This window comes from Bombina bombina, chromosome 6 (assembly GCF_027579735.1).
Source record: "Bombina bombina isolate aBomBom1 chromosome 6, aBomBom1.pri, whole genome shotgun sequence".
Classification (NCBI taxonomy): domain Eukaryota; kingdom Metazoa; phylum Chordata; class Amphibia; order Anura; family Bombinatoridae; genus Bombina; species Bombina bombina.
In genome coordinates, this window is record NC_069504.1 from 324,104,758 (window position 1) to 324,123,479 (window position 18,722).

General features: G+C 36.8%; 1 protein-coding gene across 1 annotated transcript in view; it reads right to left on the minus strand.

The window, feature by feature from the left end:
* The window catches only part of LOC128664413 (dynein axonemal heavy chain 3-like), a 2,586,207-nt gene that overhangs the window by 407,353 nt on the left and 2,160,132 nt on the right, over nt 1-18,722 (minus strand). Inside the window, exon 64 of the mRNA XM_053719244.1 lies at nt 2,213-2,416. Within this exon, the coding sequence (XP_053575219.1) occupies nt 2,213-2,416 (204 nt within the window). The remainder of the gene's footprint in view (nt 1-2,212; nt 2,417-18,722) is intronic.

The following is an 18,722-nucleotide window of genomic DNA, read 5'->3' on the forward strand; positions in this document are numbered from 1 at the left end:
ATAAATTATTCCTATTTAAAACTAAATACTTACCTGTAAAATAAACCCTAAGATAGCTACAATATAATTAATAATTACATTGTAGCTATATTAGGATTTATATTTATTTTACAGGTAACTTTGTATTTATTTTAGCTAGTTAGAATAGTTATTAAATAGTTATTAACTATTTAATAACTACCTAGCTAAAAGAAATACAAAATTACCTGTAAAATAAATCCTAACCTAAATTACAATTAAACCTAACACTACACTATCATTACATTAATTAAATAAATTACCTAAAATAACTACAATTAAATACAATAAAATAAACTAACTAAAGTACAAAAAATAAAAAAAGCTAAGTTACAAAAAATAAAAAAAATAAGTTACAAACATTTTAAAAATATTACAACAATTTTAAGCTACTTACACCTAATCTAAGCCCCCTAATAAAATAACAAACCCCCCAAAATAAAAAAAATGCCCTACCCTATTCTAAATTTAAAAAGTTCAAAGCTCTTTTACCTTACCAGCCCTTAAAAGGGCATTTTGTGGGGCATGTCCCAAAGAATTCAGCTCTTTTACCTGTAAAAGAAAAATACAACCCCCCCACCAACATTAAAACCCACCACCCACATACCCCTAATCTAACCCAAACCCCCCTTAAAATAACACTAATCCCCTGAAGATCATCCTACCTTGAGTTGTCTTCACTCAGCCGAGCAGTGATGGAACCGAAGAGGAGACCCGGAGCGGCAGAAGTTATCCTCCAAGCGGCGCTGAAGAAATCTTCCATCCGATGAAGTGATCCTCCAAGCGGCACTGAAGAAGTCTTCCATCCGGGTGATGTCATCTTCCAAGAGGCGCTGAAGAAGTATTCTATCCGGGAGATGTCATCTTCCAAGCGGGGTCTTCAATCTTCATCCCGCCAACGCGGAGCATCCTTCTTTACCGACGGACTACCGACGAATGAAGGCTCCTTTAAGGGACGTCATCCAAGATGGCGTCCCTTCAATTCTGATTGGCTGATAGGATTCTATCAGCCAATCGGAATTAAGGTAGGAAAAATCTGATTGGCTGATTGAATCAGCCAATCAGATTCAAGTTCAATCCGATTGGCTGATAAGAAGAGAACAAAACAAATTAGATAATAGAAGTAAAATAGCAAGTTGTTTAAAATCACATGTTCTATCTGACTCATGAAAGAAAAAATGTGGGTTTCTTGTCCCTTTAATGAAAAGTTAAAGTGGGATGAAGTCAAAACTGGTCAAAAACCTATTTATCAAATAGCTTGAGTTTGAACAGAATTTAAAAATTTCTGTCCTCATTTACCCATACAAAAAACTTATCATGATTATTGGAAACTAGGCCAGGAAACCACAAACTTTTCTATCATGATTTGGACAGAACATACAATTTTAAACAACTTTCCAATTTACTTTAATTATCACAGTTGCTTCATTATCTCGTTATCCTGAAGGAGCTGTAATGTACTACTGGGAACAAGCTGAACACATCTAGTTAGGCAATCACAAGAGACAAATGTGTGCAGGCACCAATCAGCAGCTAGCTCCTACTAGTGAAGGATGCGTGTAAATTCTTTCTCACCAAGGGATACCAAGAGAATGAAACACATAAAATGATGAAATCATGAAAGTTTAATTTTGACTTTCTTATCCCTTTAAGCATTTGAATTTAATTATAATCATACATCATCAATATTTAATGTTTTCATATTCCTACGGTTTCTTTTAAATCCCTCTTTTCCACACTGGATAATATGACTATATGTTCTGCATACCCTTATTTATTACTTTTCTAAATGCTTACACCATCATTTCCATAAATATCACTACGTTCTGACTATAAGAAAACATAAAAATGTTTTCCATGAAGACAAATTATTTTTACCGTTCAGTAAATGATCATATTTTCACTGTGATATGTGTTTAAAGAAGTTAGCTATGAAAAAGCAATACTAACGTCAACAAGCTATGCAATTTAATTAGAAAAAAATCCAGTCACATCCTGTCTCTGCTAGTGCACAGCTGTATTATTTTGACATTCACATAAATATGAGAATAATACTATTAGAATTGGGAAAACAATTCCACAGTCCAATTATAACTTCACAGTAGTTCATTCATTATCCCCAATGTATTTGCATTTCTACATTTTTTTCTAATTCCTATAATTTCCTTCTTCAGTAGATAGAAAGAAAACATACTTTGACAGACACTTCAGGCAGGTAATGAGGATTTCGGAGACGGGTGGTCATGTAGAGTTTAAAATCCCTGCTGCAATGAATAACAGCCTCGCCAAGACGAATATATTCCAATCCACTTTGTTTAAATGTCTGTCTTAGAAGCACTGGCTCCAGAATTGGATCAAGTTCTTCAGAGCAATTTTCAATTAGCACTGGTGTTCCAAACTAGTAAAATGAAAAAAAGAGACACTTTAAAGAGGAGAAAAACTCAATCAACACAAACACATAAACATTGAATTCATTTAAGTGAATGCTGTCGTGTTTAATGTGATGTAATGTGTATGTTGTGAACTTGAAACCTTGGGAATATGGTATGAATGACGGACTGGTTAACCAAAAAAGAAAGAGCAAAGACTTATACTGTTTATTTAGCTTATGTTAATTCATTAACCATTTTTAATTTAATTTAATATGTTTAGCTTTATAAAACACACACACACACATATAGATATATTTATATACATATATATATATATATATATATATATATGTGCGTGTATGTATATACTGTATATATATATATATAATGTATAATATATATATAATATATATATATATATATATATATATATATATAAAAATGTGCTATAAATGTGAATCTAATAAATGTAAGGAGCAGCTTCCTGTCAAAAGACTTAATATGAGAGATGTATCAGTTGTTTGCTTTATCGATTCTCTTTGCACAGTCTGTCGCTGGTGGCCTTTGATTTCATGCCTGCAGAGGTCATGTGGTGTAAAATTAGTACCAAAATAAACTTACAGGAGTCATAATGTTAATGAGCATAAGGTCATTGCTATCAGATACAGCATTATAATAATGCATTTAAAATAATAGGTATACTTGACAGTGTGCAAGTATGATTTCACTGAAAATAAGTATTCAACATATAATAAACATTTTGAAAATATATTTATTATATGTTGAATATATATATATATATATATATATATATATATATAAACGTGTGAAAAATGGATTACGTTGTTCCTATCGGAGTACACGCACTCTGGCAAACACATTATCACCGTCATCATTACCAGAGCTTGACAAACCAGCTAGTTCGTGGCTCACACAAAAGGGTCTTTACAAGTGCAGACAAAAATGTCGGGTTTGCGAGTATATCACAGCTTCAAACATATTCAGATCGGAGGTTACTGGGGAAACTTTCCCCATCATCAGTTGTTTGAAATGTACCACTACATATGTGATATATTTGCTAACCTGTACATCATGTCACCTTCAATATGTAGGCCTCACTACAAACGAGGTAAAAGTTTGTATCAGAAACCACCTGTCTACAATACAGGCAGGTGAGGCAAGTACTCCACTGGTTAGACATTTTGCCGCTGCCATGACAAAAATATCAGCACCCTGAGATTGCAAGCTATAGAAAGGGTTTTCTGTCCCCCCAGAGGTGGTGACCGAGAAAAACTGCTGCAGAAGAGGGAGATGTATTGGATTTTTAAATTCCAAACCAGGGTGCCAAATGGCCTGAACTCTGAATACGACTTAATTAATTTTTGGAAATAACCGTTTTTTGTGGGGACCTTATCCAGTAGTAATCTCCCTCTTCTGCAGCCTGTCCATTTCCATTTTTACCTTCATTTTTACCTTCATTTTCATTTTTCATTTTCATCTTCATCTACATTTACATTTACATATCCACAGTAATGTTTACATTTATACATTCGCAGTTTTGATTATTTATACATGGCGGTTCATGTATATATACATAAGTCTGTTCTGCTCTTTGGTGTGACTGGTCATTAGGCAGTAAGGTTTCGGGTTTACAACTACCCTATTATGCATGTAGCTTTCTGTGAATACTAATGCATTCACATATATAAGTGTTTGATAGCATTATATATTTATTTAAAAGAACATAATTGCCCACATGAATTTAGGAATGTGTATAAATGATCATTTATGAACCAAAATGATTAACTATTGGTTCATTTGGATATGTTTTTGTGCATGTATTTCTGTTGTTGTTATTATTATTTTCATATGTACGCTACCAATCACTGAAATATATAAACACTTTTCTTATGCAAATTTATGCATCTTTATGCATTGCCAACTTTATTGTTCGCTCTGTCCTCAAGTTTGTTCATTTTGCTAACTTTAAGTACTTACTATTTATTACATGGGGTGCTTTAAACAATGTATATTATATATTATAAACATTTAATATCATGTCAATTTATTAATGCATTTATATAATCCTTTGAACTGGTCTGTTTAGTGGCTTAGTCATTTTTCAGTATACAGCACCTTTTGATTTGTACTGGGCATTTTAAATTGTATGAGCCGGTTTAGTAATCACCTATTGACACACCTTGTTGAATTTTTTATATTGATTAAATTTTAACCAATGAGATGTAACCTACCTCCTTAAATAGGTTGTCATGTGTTCCCATAAACAGCTATGATTACGACCTGAGGGTCGAAACATGTCAGCCGTTTTGTACAAGTGACTGTGTCTCACTCATTGTTCCCATGGATGTTGTGGATTTTTAAAATAATTCTGCATTAAAGTTTGGACTTTTACTTTATTTTGTCTGCTGCATTCTGCCTTTGTTACATATATATATATATATATATATATATATATATATATATATATATATATATAAGCACTTTCCATGCACTCACTCCTTTAGCCACTCATCCAGTGCCTGGTTGACTCCTCAAATCATATGTATAAGAACCTCCAAGTAAGGGCACTCACAGGACTTGTCACGCTATGGCGTTAGGAAACGCTGTGTTGCTGTTGTAATCGCTACTGATTGTATTAAGAAAGGCTACTTGCATAGCCGAAACATTGACTCAAACATTGTTCTATGATGAATATATGAAATTAATCATTTTTTCTACTGTTAAGTCCTATGAGTGCCCTTTCTTGGAGGTATATATATATATATATCTATATATATATATATATATATATATATATATATATTATATATATGTATATATATATATATATATATATATATATATATATATATTATTTTAAATAACTTCACTAGACTGGCATTTAGACTAAAAAAACACGTACACTATTCTATATTAAAGCCATAATTCAAATGCACTATTCTTTTATATACACTATATAGCCAAAAGTATGCAGACACCTGACCATAACACCTATATGAGTTTGTAGAATATGCCATAACAAAACCATGGGCATTAATATTGAAATGGACTCCTCTTTGCAGATATACTAGCCACCACTCTTCTTGGAAAGCTTTCTACATAATGTTGGTGTCTGTGGGAATGTGTGCCCATTAAGCCAAAAGAAGATCTGTGAGGTCAGGCACTGATGTTCAACAAGATTATTTCATAAGACTGCCAGATACTGAATCCTAATTCATCAATCCAGAAAACAAATTGCCACTTGTAAGAATATATTACCATAGTGCTGCCATTTTGTATCTAAGAAGTCATTGATGAACTAATAATAAACTGTTGTACTGATATTGAACTGTATGTTTTTTTCTGTATTTTCTTATATGACATCTGTTCTTTGGGGAGTAACATCCTTATCTCGTTAATAAGGTAACCATGCAACTAAGAGCATTTTTACATTCTTTGTTATCTTGTTTCTCTAGGATGAATGTCTCCACTCTTATACAAAGGATTTTCTCTCTGTTAAGTTGTATTAACTAACTTGTAATAGGGGGTGTGTATGAAGACCCTCTGTGCCGTTACATGTATGTGATTTGTAATATATAACTCAGCACTGCTAAGAATAAACCAGAGAAGCTTGAAACCTTGTTGTGTGTATGTCTGGGTTACTCTCCAAGGCCTTGAATGTGAAAAACTCAATTCCAGTGATAAGTGTAGAATACTGATTGGTATTTTGAAGATATGAAGTTGTACCCCGTCCTAACACCACTGTTCCAGAGTCCAGTGGTGGCGCGCTTTACAGCACTCCAGCTGATACTTCACATTTTGCATGTTGATGTGAGGCTTGTGTTCAGCTGCTCGGCCATGGAATTCTAATTCATGAATCTTCCAATGCACAGTTCTTGTGCTGATGTTGCTCCCATAGGCAGGAACTCTGTAGTTAGTAATGCTACATATGATATGCGATTTTTACTCGATATGTGCTTTTCATGAATAAGGGGTTCCTTGTTAGGCTAGTTATGTCCCCATGTAATTGTAGCATTTCAGTCACAATGTTCTCACTCAGGTCATTGCTCCTTGTAATAGATTTTATAATAAATAAAATACAAAAGTTCATACATTGAAGATGTATTTAGAAGAGTGTCTTATAATTTTGAAATTTTAAATAGATTGGGAATGCAAACTTGAAATATATATATACATTAATGTGACTTGTTATTTTGTTATATTTAAGGCGTGACAGTGAATTTTTGTAACTTTAAATGAGCATGTGAATATTGAGATCTTTTTTACATGTGGAGAGTTTCTTGTTTTTTCTTTACTCAAGACTGTTTTAAAAACTTCATTAAAAATATATGCAATACTATCTGTTTCTGACAAGGAATTATAGGGTTAATAACCAGCTCACATGGCTGTACTTGTTTGTATATATAAGGTTAGCTGACCCAGGTGCTGCACAGTCTATGATCAAGGTAAGAAGCTGAAACATGGAAGACTGCTGCAGCTGAGGGTATATGTCATGTGTGCTATTTTATTTTGTATATACAATAAAAGCTACGTTTTACCCTTTATCTGTCTTCTGCCACACTTTTATGTTTTGCCTGTATGTATCAATGAGGATACGGATCCTCTTTCATAGGTTTGCAGATAGACCCTTTTTTAGAGGAGAACGCCAAAGGTGCCGGAAGAGATGACCGGAGCCCATGAGTTTATGCTCAGACTATACAGATCAATAGTTCTGAGGATATCACCTGATAGCATGGAAGACAGGTCTCCTGAGTTATCAACCAAAGTTATGGTAGACAAGCTGTATACTTAAGTTTGTTTGACTGCTAGATTAGTGCACTAGTACTGAGCACTGTGGAGGGTATTACATTTGGTATTTATGACAGATAGTAAAGCCTAATTCATTAATCCAGAGAATACATTTCAATTGCTCTAGAGTCCACTGGTGGCGTGCTTTACAGCACTCCAGCCGACACTTAGCATTTCGCTTGCAGATGTGAGGCTTGTGTACAGCTGCTTGCCTATGGAAACCTAATTCATAAAGCTTCCAATGCAAAGTTCTTGTGTTGATGTTGCTCCCATAGACAGGAACTATGTAGGGAGTGATGCTACAGATGATAGGTGTTTTTTTATGCAGTGTGTGCTTTAGCCCTTGGCTGCCCACTCTTTGGGTTTGCGTGGTTGACAACTTTGTGACTGGACAGTTGTTGCTCATAAATGCTTCCACTTAATAGCACTTACAGTCAACCGGTGAAGATCTAGTAGGGCAAAAATTTCACAAACTGATTTGAGGCAAAGGTGGCTTCCTATGACTGTGCCACATTTAAGGTCACTGAGATCTTCAGTATGACTCATTGTACTACCAATATTTATCTTTGGAGATTTCATAACTATATGCTGGATTCTATGCACCTGTTAATAATGGGTTTGGCTTAAACACCTGAATTCAATATTAAGTAGAAGTGTCCTCATAGCTTTGGCCTTATACTGTATATTTTTAATTATCAATGACAAAACCTGCAGCTTTTTAATTAAATATAGGTCAATGCAGAAACATTGTTGAGTTCCAAAATGATCTGAGGCCTAGCTGGTTTCTGCTCTCATAAATATATATATAATCATACATATATATGTGCTGATATACATATATATAATCATACATTTATATGTGCTTAAATATAGCATGGATTCATAAAAAAAACAAAATATCATCAAACAGTATTTCGGCAGCCCAGAAGAAGGTCATGTGTACCATAGGTTCCATATTCCTACTATACAAAAATACAACAAAGTAAGAAAGTAGAATTGATAGTAAAAGCCTCAATAACTTTGTAATAAGTTCTGAACCTGCATCTTATCATGTATACTTACAATATCATCATGAAGATTAGTTTAAAGTGGTAGGTTTTAATATACTAAAGATGTAGGTTGGTATTGGGGGGGTCATTAAAAAATAGCATGTCTCAAATCAAGAGTTCAGATATCTTTTATAAAAATGTAACTCCATAGAAAGGTTGGAGACTATTAGGCTTATCACCTGTATCATTAATTTTCTCAGAACATTTCTAATGAAAACCAATAGTTGTACATTTTATTCGATCAAAACCAGCATAATCAATATAAATGTTAAGATGTACCATTTGGGACAATATAAAACAATATGACCTAGATTTGGAGTTTGGCGTTAGCCGTGAAAACCAGCGTTAGAGGCTCCTAACGCTGGTTTTAGGCTACCGCCGGTATTTGGAGTCACTCAAAATAGGGTCTAACCCTCACTTTTCAGCCGCGACTTTTCCATACCGCAGATCCCCTTACGTAAATTGCTTATCCTATCTTTTCAATGGGATCTTTCTAACTCCGGTATTTAGAGTCGTGTCTGAAGTGAGAGTTAGACATCTAATGACAAAACTCCAGTCGCAGGAAAAAAGTCAGTAGTTAAGAGCTTTCTGGGCTAACGCCGGTTTATAAAGCTCTTAACTACTGTACTCTAAAGTACATTAACACCCATAAACTACCTATGTACCCCTAAACCGAGGTCCCCCCACATCGCCGCAACTCGATTACATTTTTTAACCCCTAATCTGCCGACCGCCACCTACGTTATACTTATGTACCCCTAATCTGCTGCCCCTAACACCGCCGACCCCTATATTATATTTATTAACCCCTAACCTGCCCCCCACAACGTCGCCTCCACCTACCTACACTTATTAAACCCTAATCTGCCGACCGCATAGCGCCGCCACCTACGTTATCCTTATGTACCCCTAATCTGCTGCCCCTAACACCGCCGACCCCTGTATTATATTTATTAACCCCTAACCTGCCCCCCACAACATTGCCTCCACCTGCCTACACTTATTAACCCCTAATCTGCCGAGCGGACCTGAGCGCTACTATAATAAAGTTATTAACCCCTAATCCGCCTCACTAATTCTATCATAAATAGTATTAACCCCTAATCTGCCCTCCCTAACATCGCCGACACCTAACTTCAATTATTAACCCCTAATCTGCCGACCGGAGCTCACCGCCATTCTAATAAATGTATTAACCCCTAAAGCTAAGTCTAACCCTAACACTAACACCCCCCTAAGATAAATATAATTTACATCTAACGAAATAAATTAACTCTTATTAAATAAATTATTCCTATTTAAAGCTAAATACTTACCTGTAAAATAAATCCTAATATAGCTACAATATAAATTATATTTATATTATAGCTATTTTAGGATTTATATTTATTTTACAGGTAACTTTGTATTTATTTTAACCAGGTACAATAGCTATTAAATAGTTAAGAACTATTTAATAGCTAAAATAGTTAAAATAATTACAAATTTACCTGTAAAATAAATCCTAACCTAAGTTACAATTAAAACTAACACTATACTATCAATAAATTAATTAAATAAACGACCTACAATTACCTACAATTAACCTAACACTACACTATCAATAAATTAATTAAATAAACTACCTACAATTAACCTAACATTACACTATCAATAAATTAATTAAATACAATTCCTACAAATAAATACAATTAAATAAACTTGTTAAAGTACAACAAATAAAAAAGAACTAAGTTACAAAAAATAAAAAAATATCTACAAACATAAGAAAAAAATTACAACAATTTTAAACTAATTAGACCTACTCTAAGCCCCCTAATAAAACAACAAAGCCCCCCAAAATAAAAAATGCCCTACCCTATTCTAAATTACTAAAGTTAAAAGCTCTTTTACCTTACCAGCCCTGAACAGGGCCCTTTGCGGGGCATGCCCCAAGAAGTTCAGCTCTTTTGCCTGTAAAAAAAAAACATACAATACCCCCCCCAACATTACAACCCACCACCCACATACCCCTAATCTAACCAAAACCCCCCTTAAATAAACCTAACACTAAGCCCCTGAAGATCTTCCTACCTTGTCTTCACCCTACCAGGTTCACCGATCCGTCCTGGCTCCAAAATCTTCATCCAACCCAAGCGGGGGTTGGCGATCCATCATCCGGTGCCTGAAGAGGTCCAGAAGAGGCTCCAAAGTCTTCATCCTATCCGGGAAGAAGAGGCGATCCGGACCAGCAACCATCTTGATCCAAGCGGCATCTTCTATCTTCATCCGATGACGACCGGCTCCATCCTGAAGACCTCCACCGCGGACCCATCTTCTTCCGGCGACGTCCAACTGAAGAATGACGGTTCCTTTAAGGGACGTCATCCAAGATGGCGTCCCTCGAATTCCGATTGGCTGATAGGATTCTATCAGCCAATCGGAATTAAGGTAGGAATATTCTGATTGGCTGATGGAATCAGCCAATCAGAATCAAGTTCAATCCGATTGGCTGATCCAATCAGCCAATCAGATTGAGCTCGCATTCTATTGGCTGTTCCGATCAGCCAATAGAATGCGAGCTCAATCTGATTGGCTGATTGGATCAGCCAATCGGATTGAACTTGATTCTGATTGGCTGATTCCATCAGCCAATCAGAATATTCCTACCTTAATTCCAATTGGCTGATAGAATCCTATCAGCCAATCGGAATTCGAGGGACGCCATCTTGGATGACGTCCCTTAAAGGAACCGTCATTCTGCAGTTGGACGTCGCCGGAAGAAGATGGATCCGCAGTGGAGGTCTTCAGGATGGAGCCGGTCGTCATCGGATGAAGATAGAAGATGCCGCTTGGATCAAGATGGTTGCCGGTCCGGATCGCCTCTTCTTCCCGGATAGGATGAAGACTTTGGAGCCTCTTCTGGACCTCTTCAGGCACCGGATGATGGATCGCCAACCCCCGCTTGGGTTGGATGAAGATTTTGGAGCCAGGACGGATCGGTGAACCTGGTAAAGTGAAGACAAGGTAGGAAGATCTTCAGGGGCTTAGTGTTAGGTTTATTTAAGGGGGGTTTGGGTTAGATTAGGGGTATGTGGGTGGTGGGTTGTAATGTTGGGGGGGGGTATTGTATGGTTTTTTTTTACAGGCAAAAGAGCTGAACTTCTTGGGGCATGCCCCGCAAAGGGCCCTGTTCAGGGCTGGTAAGGTAAAAGAGCTTTTAACTTTAGTAATTTAGAATAGGGTAGGGCATTTTTTATTTTGGGGGGCTTTGTTGTTTTATTAGGGGGCTTAGAGTAGGTGTAATTAGTTTAAAATTGTTGTAATTTTTTTCTTATGTTTGTAGATTTTTTTTATTTTTTGTAACTTAGTTCTTTTTTATTTTTTGTACTTTAGCAAGTTTATTTAATTGTATTTATTTGTAGGAATTGTATTTAATTAATTTATTGATAGTGTAGTGTTAGATTAATTGTAGGTAGTTTATTTAATTAATTTATTGATAGTATAGTGTTAGTTTTAATTGTAACTTAGGTTAGGATTTATTTTACAGGTAAATTTGTAATTATTTTAACTATTTTAGCTATTAAATAGTTCTTAACTATTTAATAGCTATTGTACCTGGTTAAAATAAATACAAAGTTACCTGTAAAATAAATATAAATCCTAAAATAGCTATAATATAAATATAATTTATATTGTAGCTATATTAGGATTTATTTTACAGGTAAGTATTTAGCTTTAAATAGGAATAATTTATTTAATAAGAGTTAATTTATTTCGTTAGATGTAAATTATATTTAACTTAGGGGGGTGTTAGTGTTAGGGTTAGACTTAGCTTTAGGGGTTAATACATTTATTAGAATAGCGGTGAGCTCCGGTCGGCAGATTAGGGGTTAATAATTGAAGTTAGGTGTCGGCGATGTTAGGGAGGGCAGATTAGGGGTTAATACTATTTATGATAGGGTTAGTGAGGCGGATTAGGGGTTAATAACTTCATTATAGTAGCGCTCAGGTCCGGTCGGCAGATTAGGGGTTAATAAGTGTAGGCAGGTGGAGGCGACATTGAGGGGGGCAGATTAGGGGTTAATAAATATAATACAGGGGTCGGCGGTGTTAAGGGCAGCAGATTAGGGGTACATAAGGATAACGTAGGTGGCGGCGCTTTGCAGTCGGCAGATTAGGGGTTAATTATTGTAGGTAGGTGGAGGCGACGTTGTGGGGGGCAGATTAGGGGTTAATAAATATAATATAGGGGTCGGCGATGTTAGGGAACCAGATTAGGGGTACATAGGGATAATGTAAATAGCTGCGGTTTACGGAAGGAAGATTAGGGGTTAATAATAATATGCAGGGGTCAGCGATAGCGGGGGCGGCAGATTAGGGGTTAATAAGTGTAAGGTTAGGGGTGTTTAGACTCGGGGTACATGTTAGAGTGTTAAGTGCAGACGTAGGAAGGGTTACCGCATAGCAAACAATGGGGATGCGTTAGGAGCTGAATTCAGCTTTTTTGCAGGTGTTAGGTTTTTTTTCAGCTCAAACAGCCCCATTGTTTCCTATGGAGGAATCGTGCACGAGCACGTTTTTGAGGCTGGCCGCGTCCGTAAGCAACTCTGGTATCGAGAGTTGAAGCTGCGTTAAATATGCTCTACGCTCCTTTTTTGGAGCCTAACGCAGCCTTTATGTGGACTCTCAATACCAGAGTTATTTTTATGGTGCGGCCAGAAAAAAGCCGGCGTTAGTTTTTCGGGTCGTTACCGACAAAACTCCAAATCTAGCCGTTAGTTTGCAATCTTAAGAGATAAAGAGAATGATCATTTAGACCCAAAATGCTTGATAGGTAAAAACAAAAAAATGAAGCAGGCTGACCCTAGCCTAAATAGTTCTAATGAGACACTGTCTAATAACTGTGACACTCAGTTGTTAATCACCCATTTAACAGATTTGTTCACGCCACAGTTTGAGATTATTAAAACTGAATTAGGTTCAATTTCAGCAGTAATAGCTAATCTTTCTACAGAAGTTAAACAATTCTCAAAAAGAATGCAAGAGGTTGAGAACAGAGTCTCTGAAGTGGAAGATCAAGTTAATGTACAGGATTCTGTTATAACTAAACAGGAGTCTAAAATTATCAAATTGCAATTGCGTCTGGACGATCTGGAAGACCGTTCCAGACGCAATAATATTCGAATAATCAGTCTCCCTAAAATTGCGGAATTTGGGGACCTTCTCCAATTTACATCACTTGTATATTGTAATTTTTAGGGTTCTAAATTTTCAGGACAAGATTGAGATGCTAAGGTTATTTAAAAAAACAACAGATCCTCTCCTGTTTGGGAATATCAGAATCCTGTTATTCCAGGATTACTTGGTAGAAACCTCCAAGAGAAGGAAGCTAATGGCACCGTACTGCTCGCAACTTATTAATAAAGGATTTAATGCATGGATGGGTTATCCTGCTAATATAATTGTTGTTGATCAGAGCGGTGCTAGAAGAACTTATCGTGAGGTTGAGGAGGTTAAAAAGTTATTAATTGACAGTTAGGTGACTAACTAAGTATTACAGCTTTTCTTCTATTTTTATTGGAATTAATGTATGGTTTATTGGAGGGTATAAATGAAACTAAAGTTTTTGCTCTGCTTATTAATAATACAGGCCTAGATTTGGAGTTTGGCGGTAGCCGTGAAAACCAGCGTTAGAGGCTCCTAAAGCTGGTTTTAGGCTACCTCCGGTATTTGGAGTCACTCAATAAAGGGTCTAACGCTCACTTTTCAGCCGCAACTTTTCCATACCGCAGATCCCCTTACGTCAATTGCGTATCCTATCTTTTCAATGGGATTTTTCTAACTCCGGTATTTAGAGTTGTGTCTGAAGTGAGCGTTAGAAATCTAACGACAAAACTCCAGCCGCAGAAAAAAGTCAGTAGTTAAGAGCTTTCTGGGCTAACGCCGGTTCATAAAGCTCTTAACTACTGTACTCTAAAGTACACTAACACCCATAAACTACCTATGTACCCCTAAACCGAGGCCCCCCCACATCGCCGCCACTCGATTTAATTTTTTAACCCCTAATCTGCCGACTGCCACCTACGTTATCCTTATGTACCCCTAATCTGCTGCCTCTAACACCGCCGACCCCTATATTATATTTATTAACCCCTAACCTGCCCCCCACAACGTCACAGCCAGCTACCTACAATAATTAACCCCTAATCTGCCGACCGCAAAGCGCCGCTACTTAAGTTATGCTTATGTACCCCTAATCTGTTGCCCCTAACACCGCCGACCCCTATCTTATATTTATTAACCCCTAATCTGCCCCCCCTCAACGTCGCCTCCACCTGCCTACACTTATTAACCCCTAATCTGCAGAGCGGACCGCACCGCTACTAATAAAGTTATTAACCCCTAATCCGCCTCACTAACCCTATAATAAATAGTATTAACCCCTAATCTGCCCTCCCTAACATCGCCGACACCTAACTTCAATTATTAACCCCTAATCTGCCGACCGGAGCTCACCGCTATTCTAATAAATGTATTAACCCCTAAAGCTAAGTTTAACCCTAACACTAACACCCCCCTAACTTAAATATAATTTAAATCTAACGAAATTAATTAACTCTTATTAAATAAATTATTCCTATTTAAAGCTAAATACTTACCTGTAAAATAAATCCTAATATAGCTACAATATAAATTATAATTATATTATAGCTATTTTAGGATTAATATTTATTTTACAGGTAACTTTGTATTTATTTTAACCAGGTACAATAGCTATTAAATAGTTAAGAACTAATAGCTAAAATAGTTAAAATAATTACAAAATTACCTGTAAAATAAATCCTAACCTAAGTTACAATTAAACCTAACACTATACTATCATTAAATTAATTAAATAAAATACCTACAATTACCTACAATTAAACCTAACACTACACTATCAATACATTAATTAAATACAATACCTACAAATAACTACAATGAAATAAACTAACTAAAGTACAAAAAATAAAAAAATATTTACAAACATACGAAAAATATTACAACAATTTTAAACTAATTACACCTACTCTAAGCCCCCTAATAAAATAACGAAGACCCCCAAAATAAAAATTGCCCTACCCTATTCTAAATTACTAAAGTTCAAAGCTCTATTACCTTACCAGCCCTGAACAGGGCCCTTTGCGGGGCATGCCCCAAGAAGTTCAGCTCTTTTGCCTGTAAAAAAAAACATACAATACCCCCCCCAACATTACAACCCACCACCCACATACCCCTAATCTAACCCAAACCCCCCTTAGATAAACCTAACACTAAGCCCCTGAAGATCATCCTACCTTGTCTTCACCTCACCGGGTATCACCGATAGGACCTGGCTCCAAAATCTTCATCCAACCCAAGCGGGGGCTGGCAATCCATCATCCGGTGGCTGAAGAGGTCCAGAAGAGGCTCCAAAGTCTTCATCCTATACGGGAAGAAGAGTAGATCCGGACCGGCAACCATCATCTTCCAAGCGGCATCTTCTATCTTCATCCGATGAGGACCGGCTCCATCCTGAAGACCTCCACCGCGGACCCATCTTCATCCGGCGACGTCCAACTGAAGAATGACGGTTCCTTTAAGGGACGTCATCCAAGATGGCGTCCCTTGAATTCCGATTGGCTGATAGGATTCTATCAGCCAATCGGAATTAAGGTAGGAATATTCTGATTGGCTGATGGAATCAGCCAATCAGAATCAAGTTCAATACGATTGGCTGATCCAATCAGCCAATCAGATTGAGCTCGCATTCTATTGGCTTTTCCGATCAGCCAATAGAATGCGAGCTCAATCTGATTGGCTGATTGGATCAGCCAATCGGATTGATCTTGATTCTGATTGGCTGATTCCATCAGCCAATCAGAATATTCCTACCTTAATTCCGATTGGCTGATAGAATCATAAAGGATTCTTAAAGGAACCGTCATTCTTCAGTTGGACGGCGCCGGATGAAGATGGGTCCGCGGTGGAGGTCTTCAGGATGGAGCCGGTCCTCATCGGATGAAGATAGAAGATGCCGCTTGGAAGATGATGGTTGCCGGTCCGGATCTACTCTTCTTCCCGGATAGGATGAAGACTTTGGAGCCTCTTCTGGACCTCTTCAGCCACCGGATGATGGATCGCCAGCCCCCGCTTGGGTTGGATGAAGATTTTGGAGCCAGGACCGATCGGTGATACCCGGTGAGGTGAAGACAAGGTAGGATGATCTTCAGGGGCTTAGTGTTAGGTTTATTTAAGGGGGGTTTGGGTTAGATTAGGGGTATGTGGGTGGTGGGTTGTAATGTTGGGGGGGGGGTATTGTATGTTTTTTTTTACAGGCAAAAGAGCTGAACTTCTTGGGGCATGCCCCACAAAGGGCCCTGTTCAGGGCTGGTAAGGTAAAAGAGCTTTGAACTTTAGTTATTTAGAATAGGGTAGGGCATTTTTTATTTTGGGGGTCTTCGTTATTTTATTAGGGGGCTTAGAGTAGGTGTAATTAGTTTAAAATTGTTGTAATATTTTTCGTATGTTTGTAAATATTTTTTTATTTTTTGTAACTTAGTTCTTTTTTATTTTTTGGACTTTAGTTAGTTTATTTAATTGTAGTTATTTGTAGGTATTGTATTTAATTAATGTATTGATAGTGTAGTGTTAAGTTTAATTGTAGGTAATTGTAGGTATTTTATTTAATTAATTTAATGATAGTATAGTGTTAGGTTTAATTGTAACTTAGGTTAGGATTTATTTTACAGGTAATTTTGTAATTATTTTAACTATTTTAGCTATTAAATAGTTCTTAACTATTTAATAGCTATTGTACCTGGTTAAAATAAATACAAAGTTACCTGTAAAATAAATATTAATCCTTAAATAGCTATAATATAAATATAATTTATATTGTAGCTATATTAGGATTTATTTTACAGGTAAGTATTTAGCTTTAAATAGGAATAATTTATTTAATAAGAGTTAATTAATTTCGTTAGATTTAAATTATATTTAAGTTAGGGGGGTGTTAGTGTTAGGGTTAGACTTAGCTTTAGGGGTTAATACATTTATTAGAATAGCGGTGAGCTCCGGTCGGCAGATTAGGGGTTAATAATTGAAGTTAGGTGTGGGCGATGTTAGGGAGGGCAGATTAGGGGTTAATACTATTTATTATAGGGTTAGTGAGGCGGATTAGGGGTTAATAACTTTATTATGATAGTGGTAAGGTCCGCTCGGCAGATTAGGGGTTAATAAGTGTAGGCAGGTGGAGGCGACGTTGAGGGGGGGCAGATTAGGGGTTAATAAATATAATATAGGGGTCGGCGGTGTTAGGGGCAGCAGATTAGGGGTACATAAGGATAATGTAAGTAGCGGCGGTTTACGGAGCAGCAGATTAGGGGTTAAAAATAATATACAGGGGTCAGCGATAGCGGGGGAGGCAGAATAGGGGTTAATAAGTGTAAGGCTAGGGGTGTTTAGACTCGGGGTACATGTTAGGGTGTTAGGTGCAGACGTAGGAAGTGTTTCCCCATAGCAAACAATGGGGCTGCGTTAGGAGCTGAACGTGGCTTTTTTGCAGGTGTTAGGTTTTTTTTCAGCTCAAACAGCCCCATTGTTTCCTATGGGGGAATCGTGCACGAGCACATTTTTGAGGCTGGCCGCGTCCGTAAGCAACTCTGGTATCGAGAGTTGAAGCTGCGTTAAATATGCTCTATGCTCCTTTTTTGGAGCCTAACGCAGCCTTTATGTGGACTCTCAATACCATAGTTATTTTTATGGTGCGGCCAGAAAAAAGCCAGCATTAGCTACGCGGGTCCTTACCGACAAAACTCTAAATCTAGCCATTAGTGATTTCCTTTTTTCCCCCTTTAGGTTTTTTTTTTTTTCCCTCTTTCTCTCTTTCTGTCTTCTTTTTTCTCCTTTCTCCCCCTCCTCTCCCTCCCCCCCGCAAAAGCAGGGCCCGTGGTAGGATGGAGTTTTAAATTGTTATGCAGCTTAAAATAGTGTTATGGAATGTGGGAGGAATTTCCTCTCCACTTAAACGTAAATTAATTATTAAAACATTAGCAAAAGAGAATCCTGACATCGCATTTTTACAGGAGACTCATTTAAGTAGACAGGAAGCTGATAAACTGAAGATTAAATGGGTTGGGGAGGTTGTAGCCACAGAGGCCATAAGACGGAAATGTGGCGTCGCCATGTTAATTAATAAATCCCTAGATTATAAAATTTCCGCTAGAGAAATAGACTTAGACTCCTGATTTATTGTTCTACATATTGTCATTAATAATGTGGAGTTCATTCTTTGTAACATATATGCTCCTAATAAATTTAAAATTGACTTTTGGGACAAAATTAAAATCAAATTATTTCCTTTCATCAAGCAGAATCTCATTGTAGGGGGCAATTTTAACGTGACCATGTGTCCGGAGCTGGATCGTTTCTCACAAAGGAATGTCTCAGAGAATAGGAGATGCTCTAAACA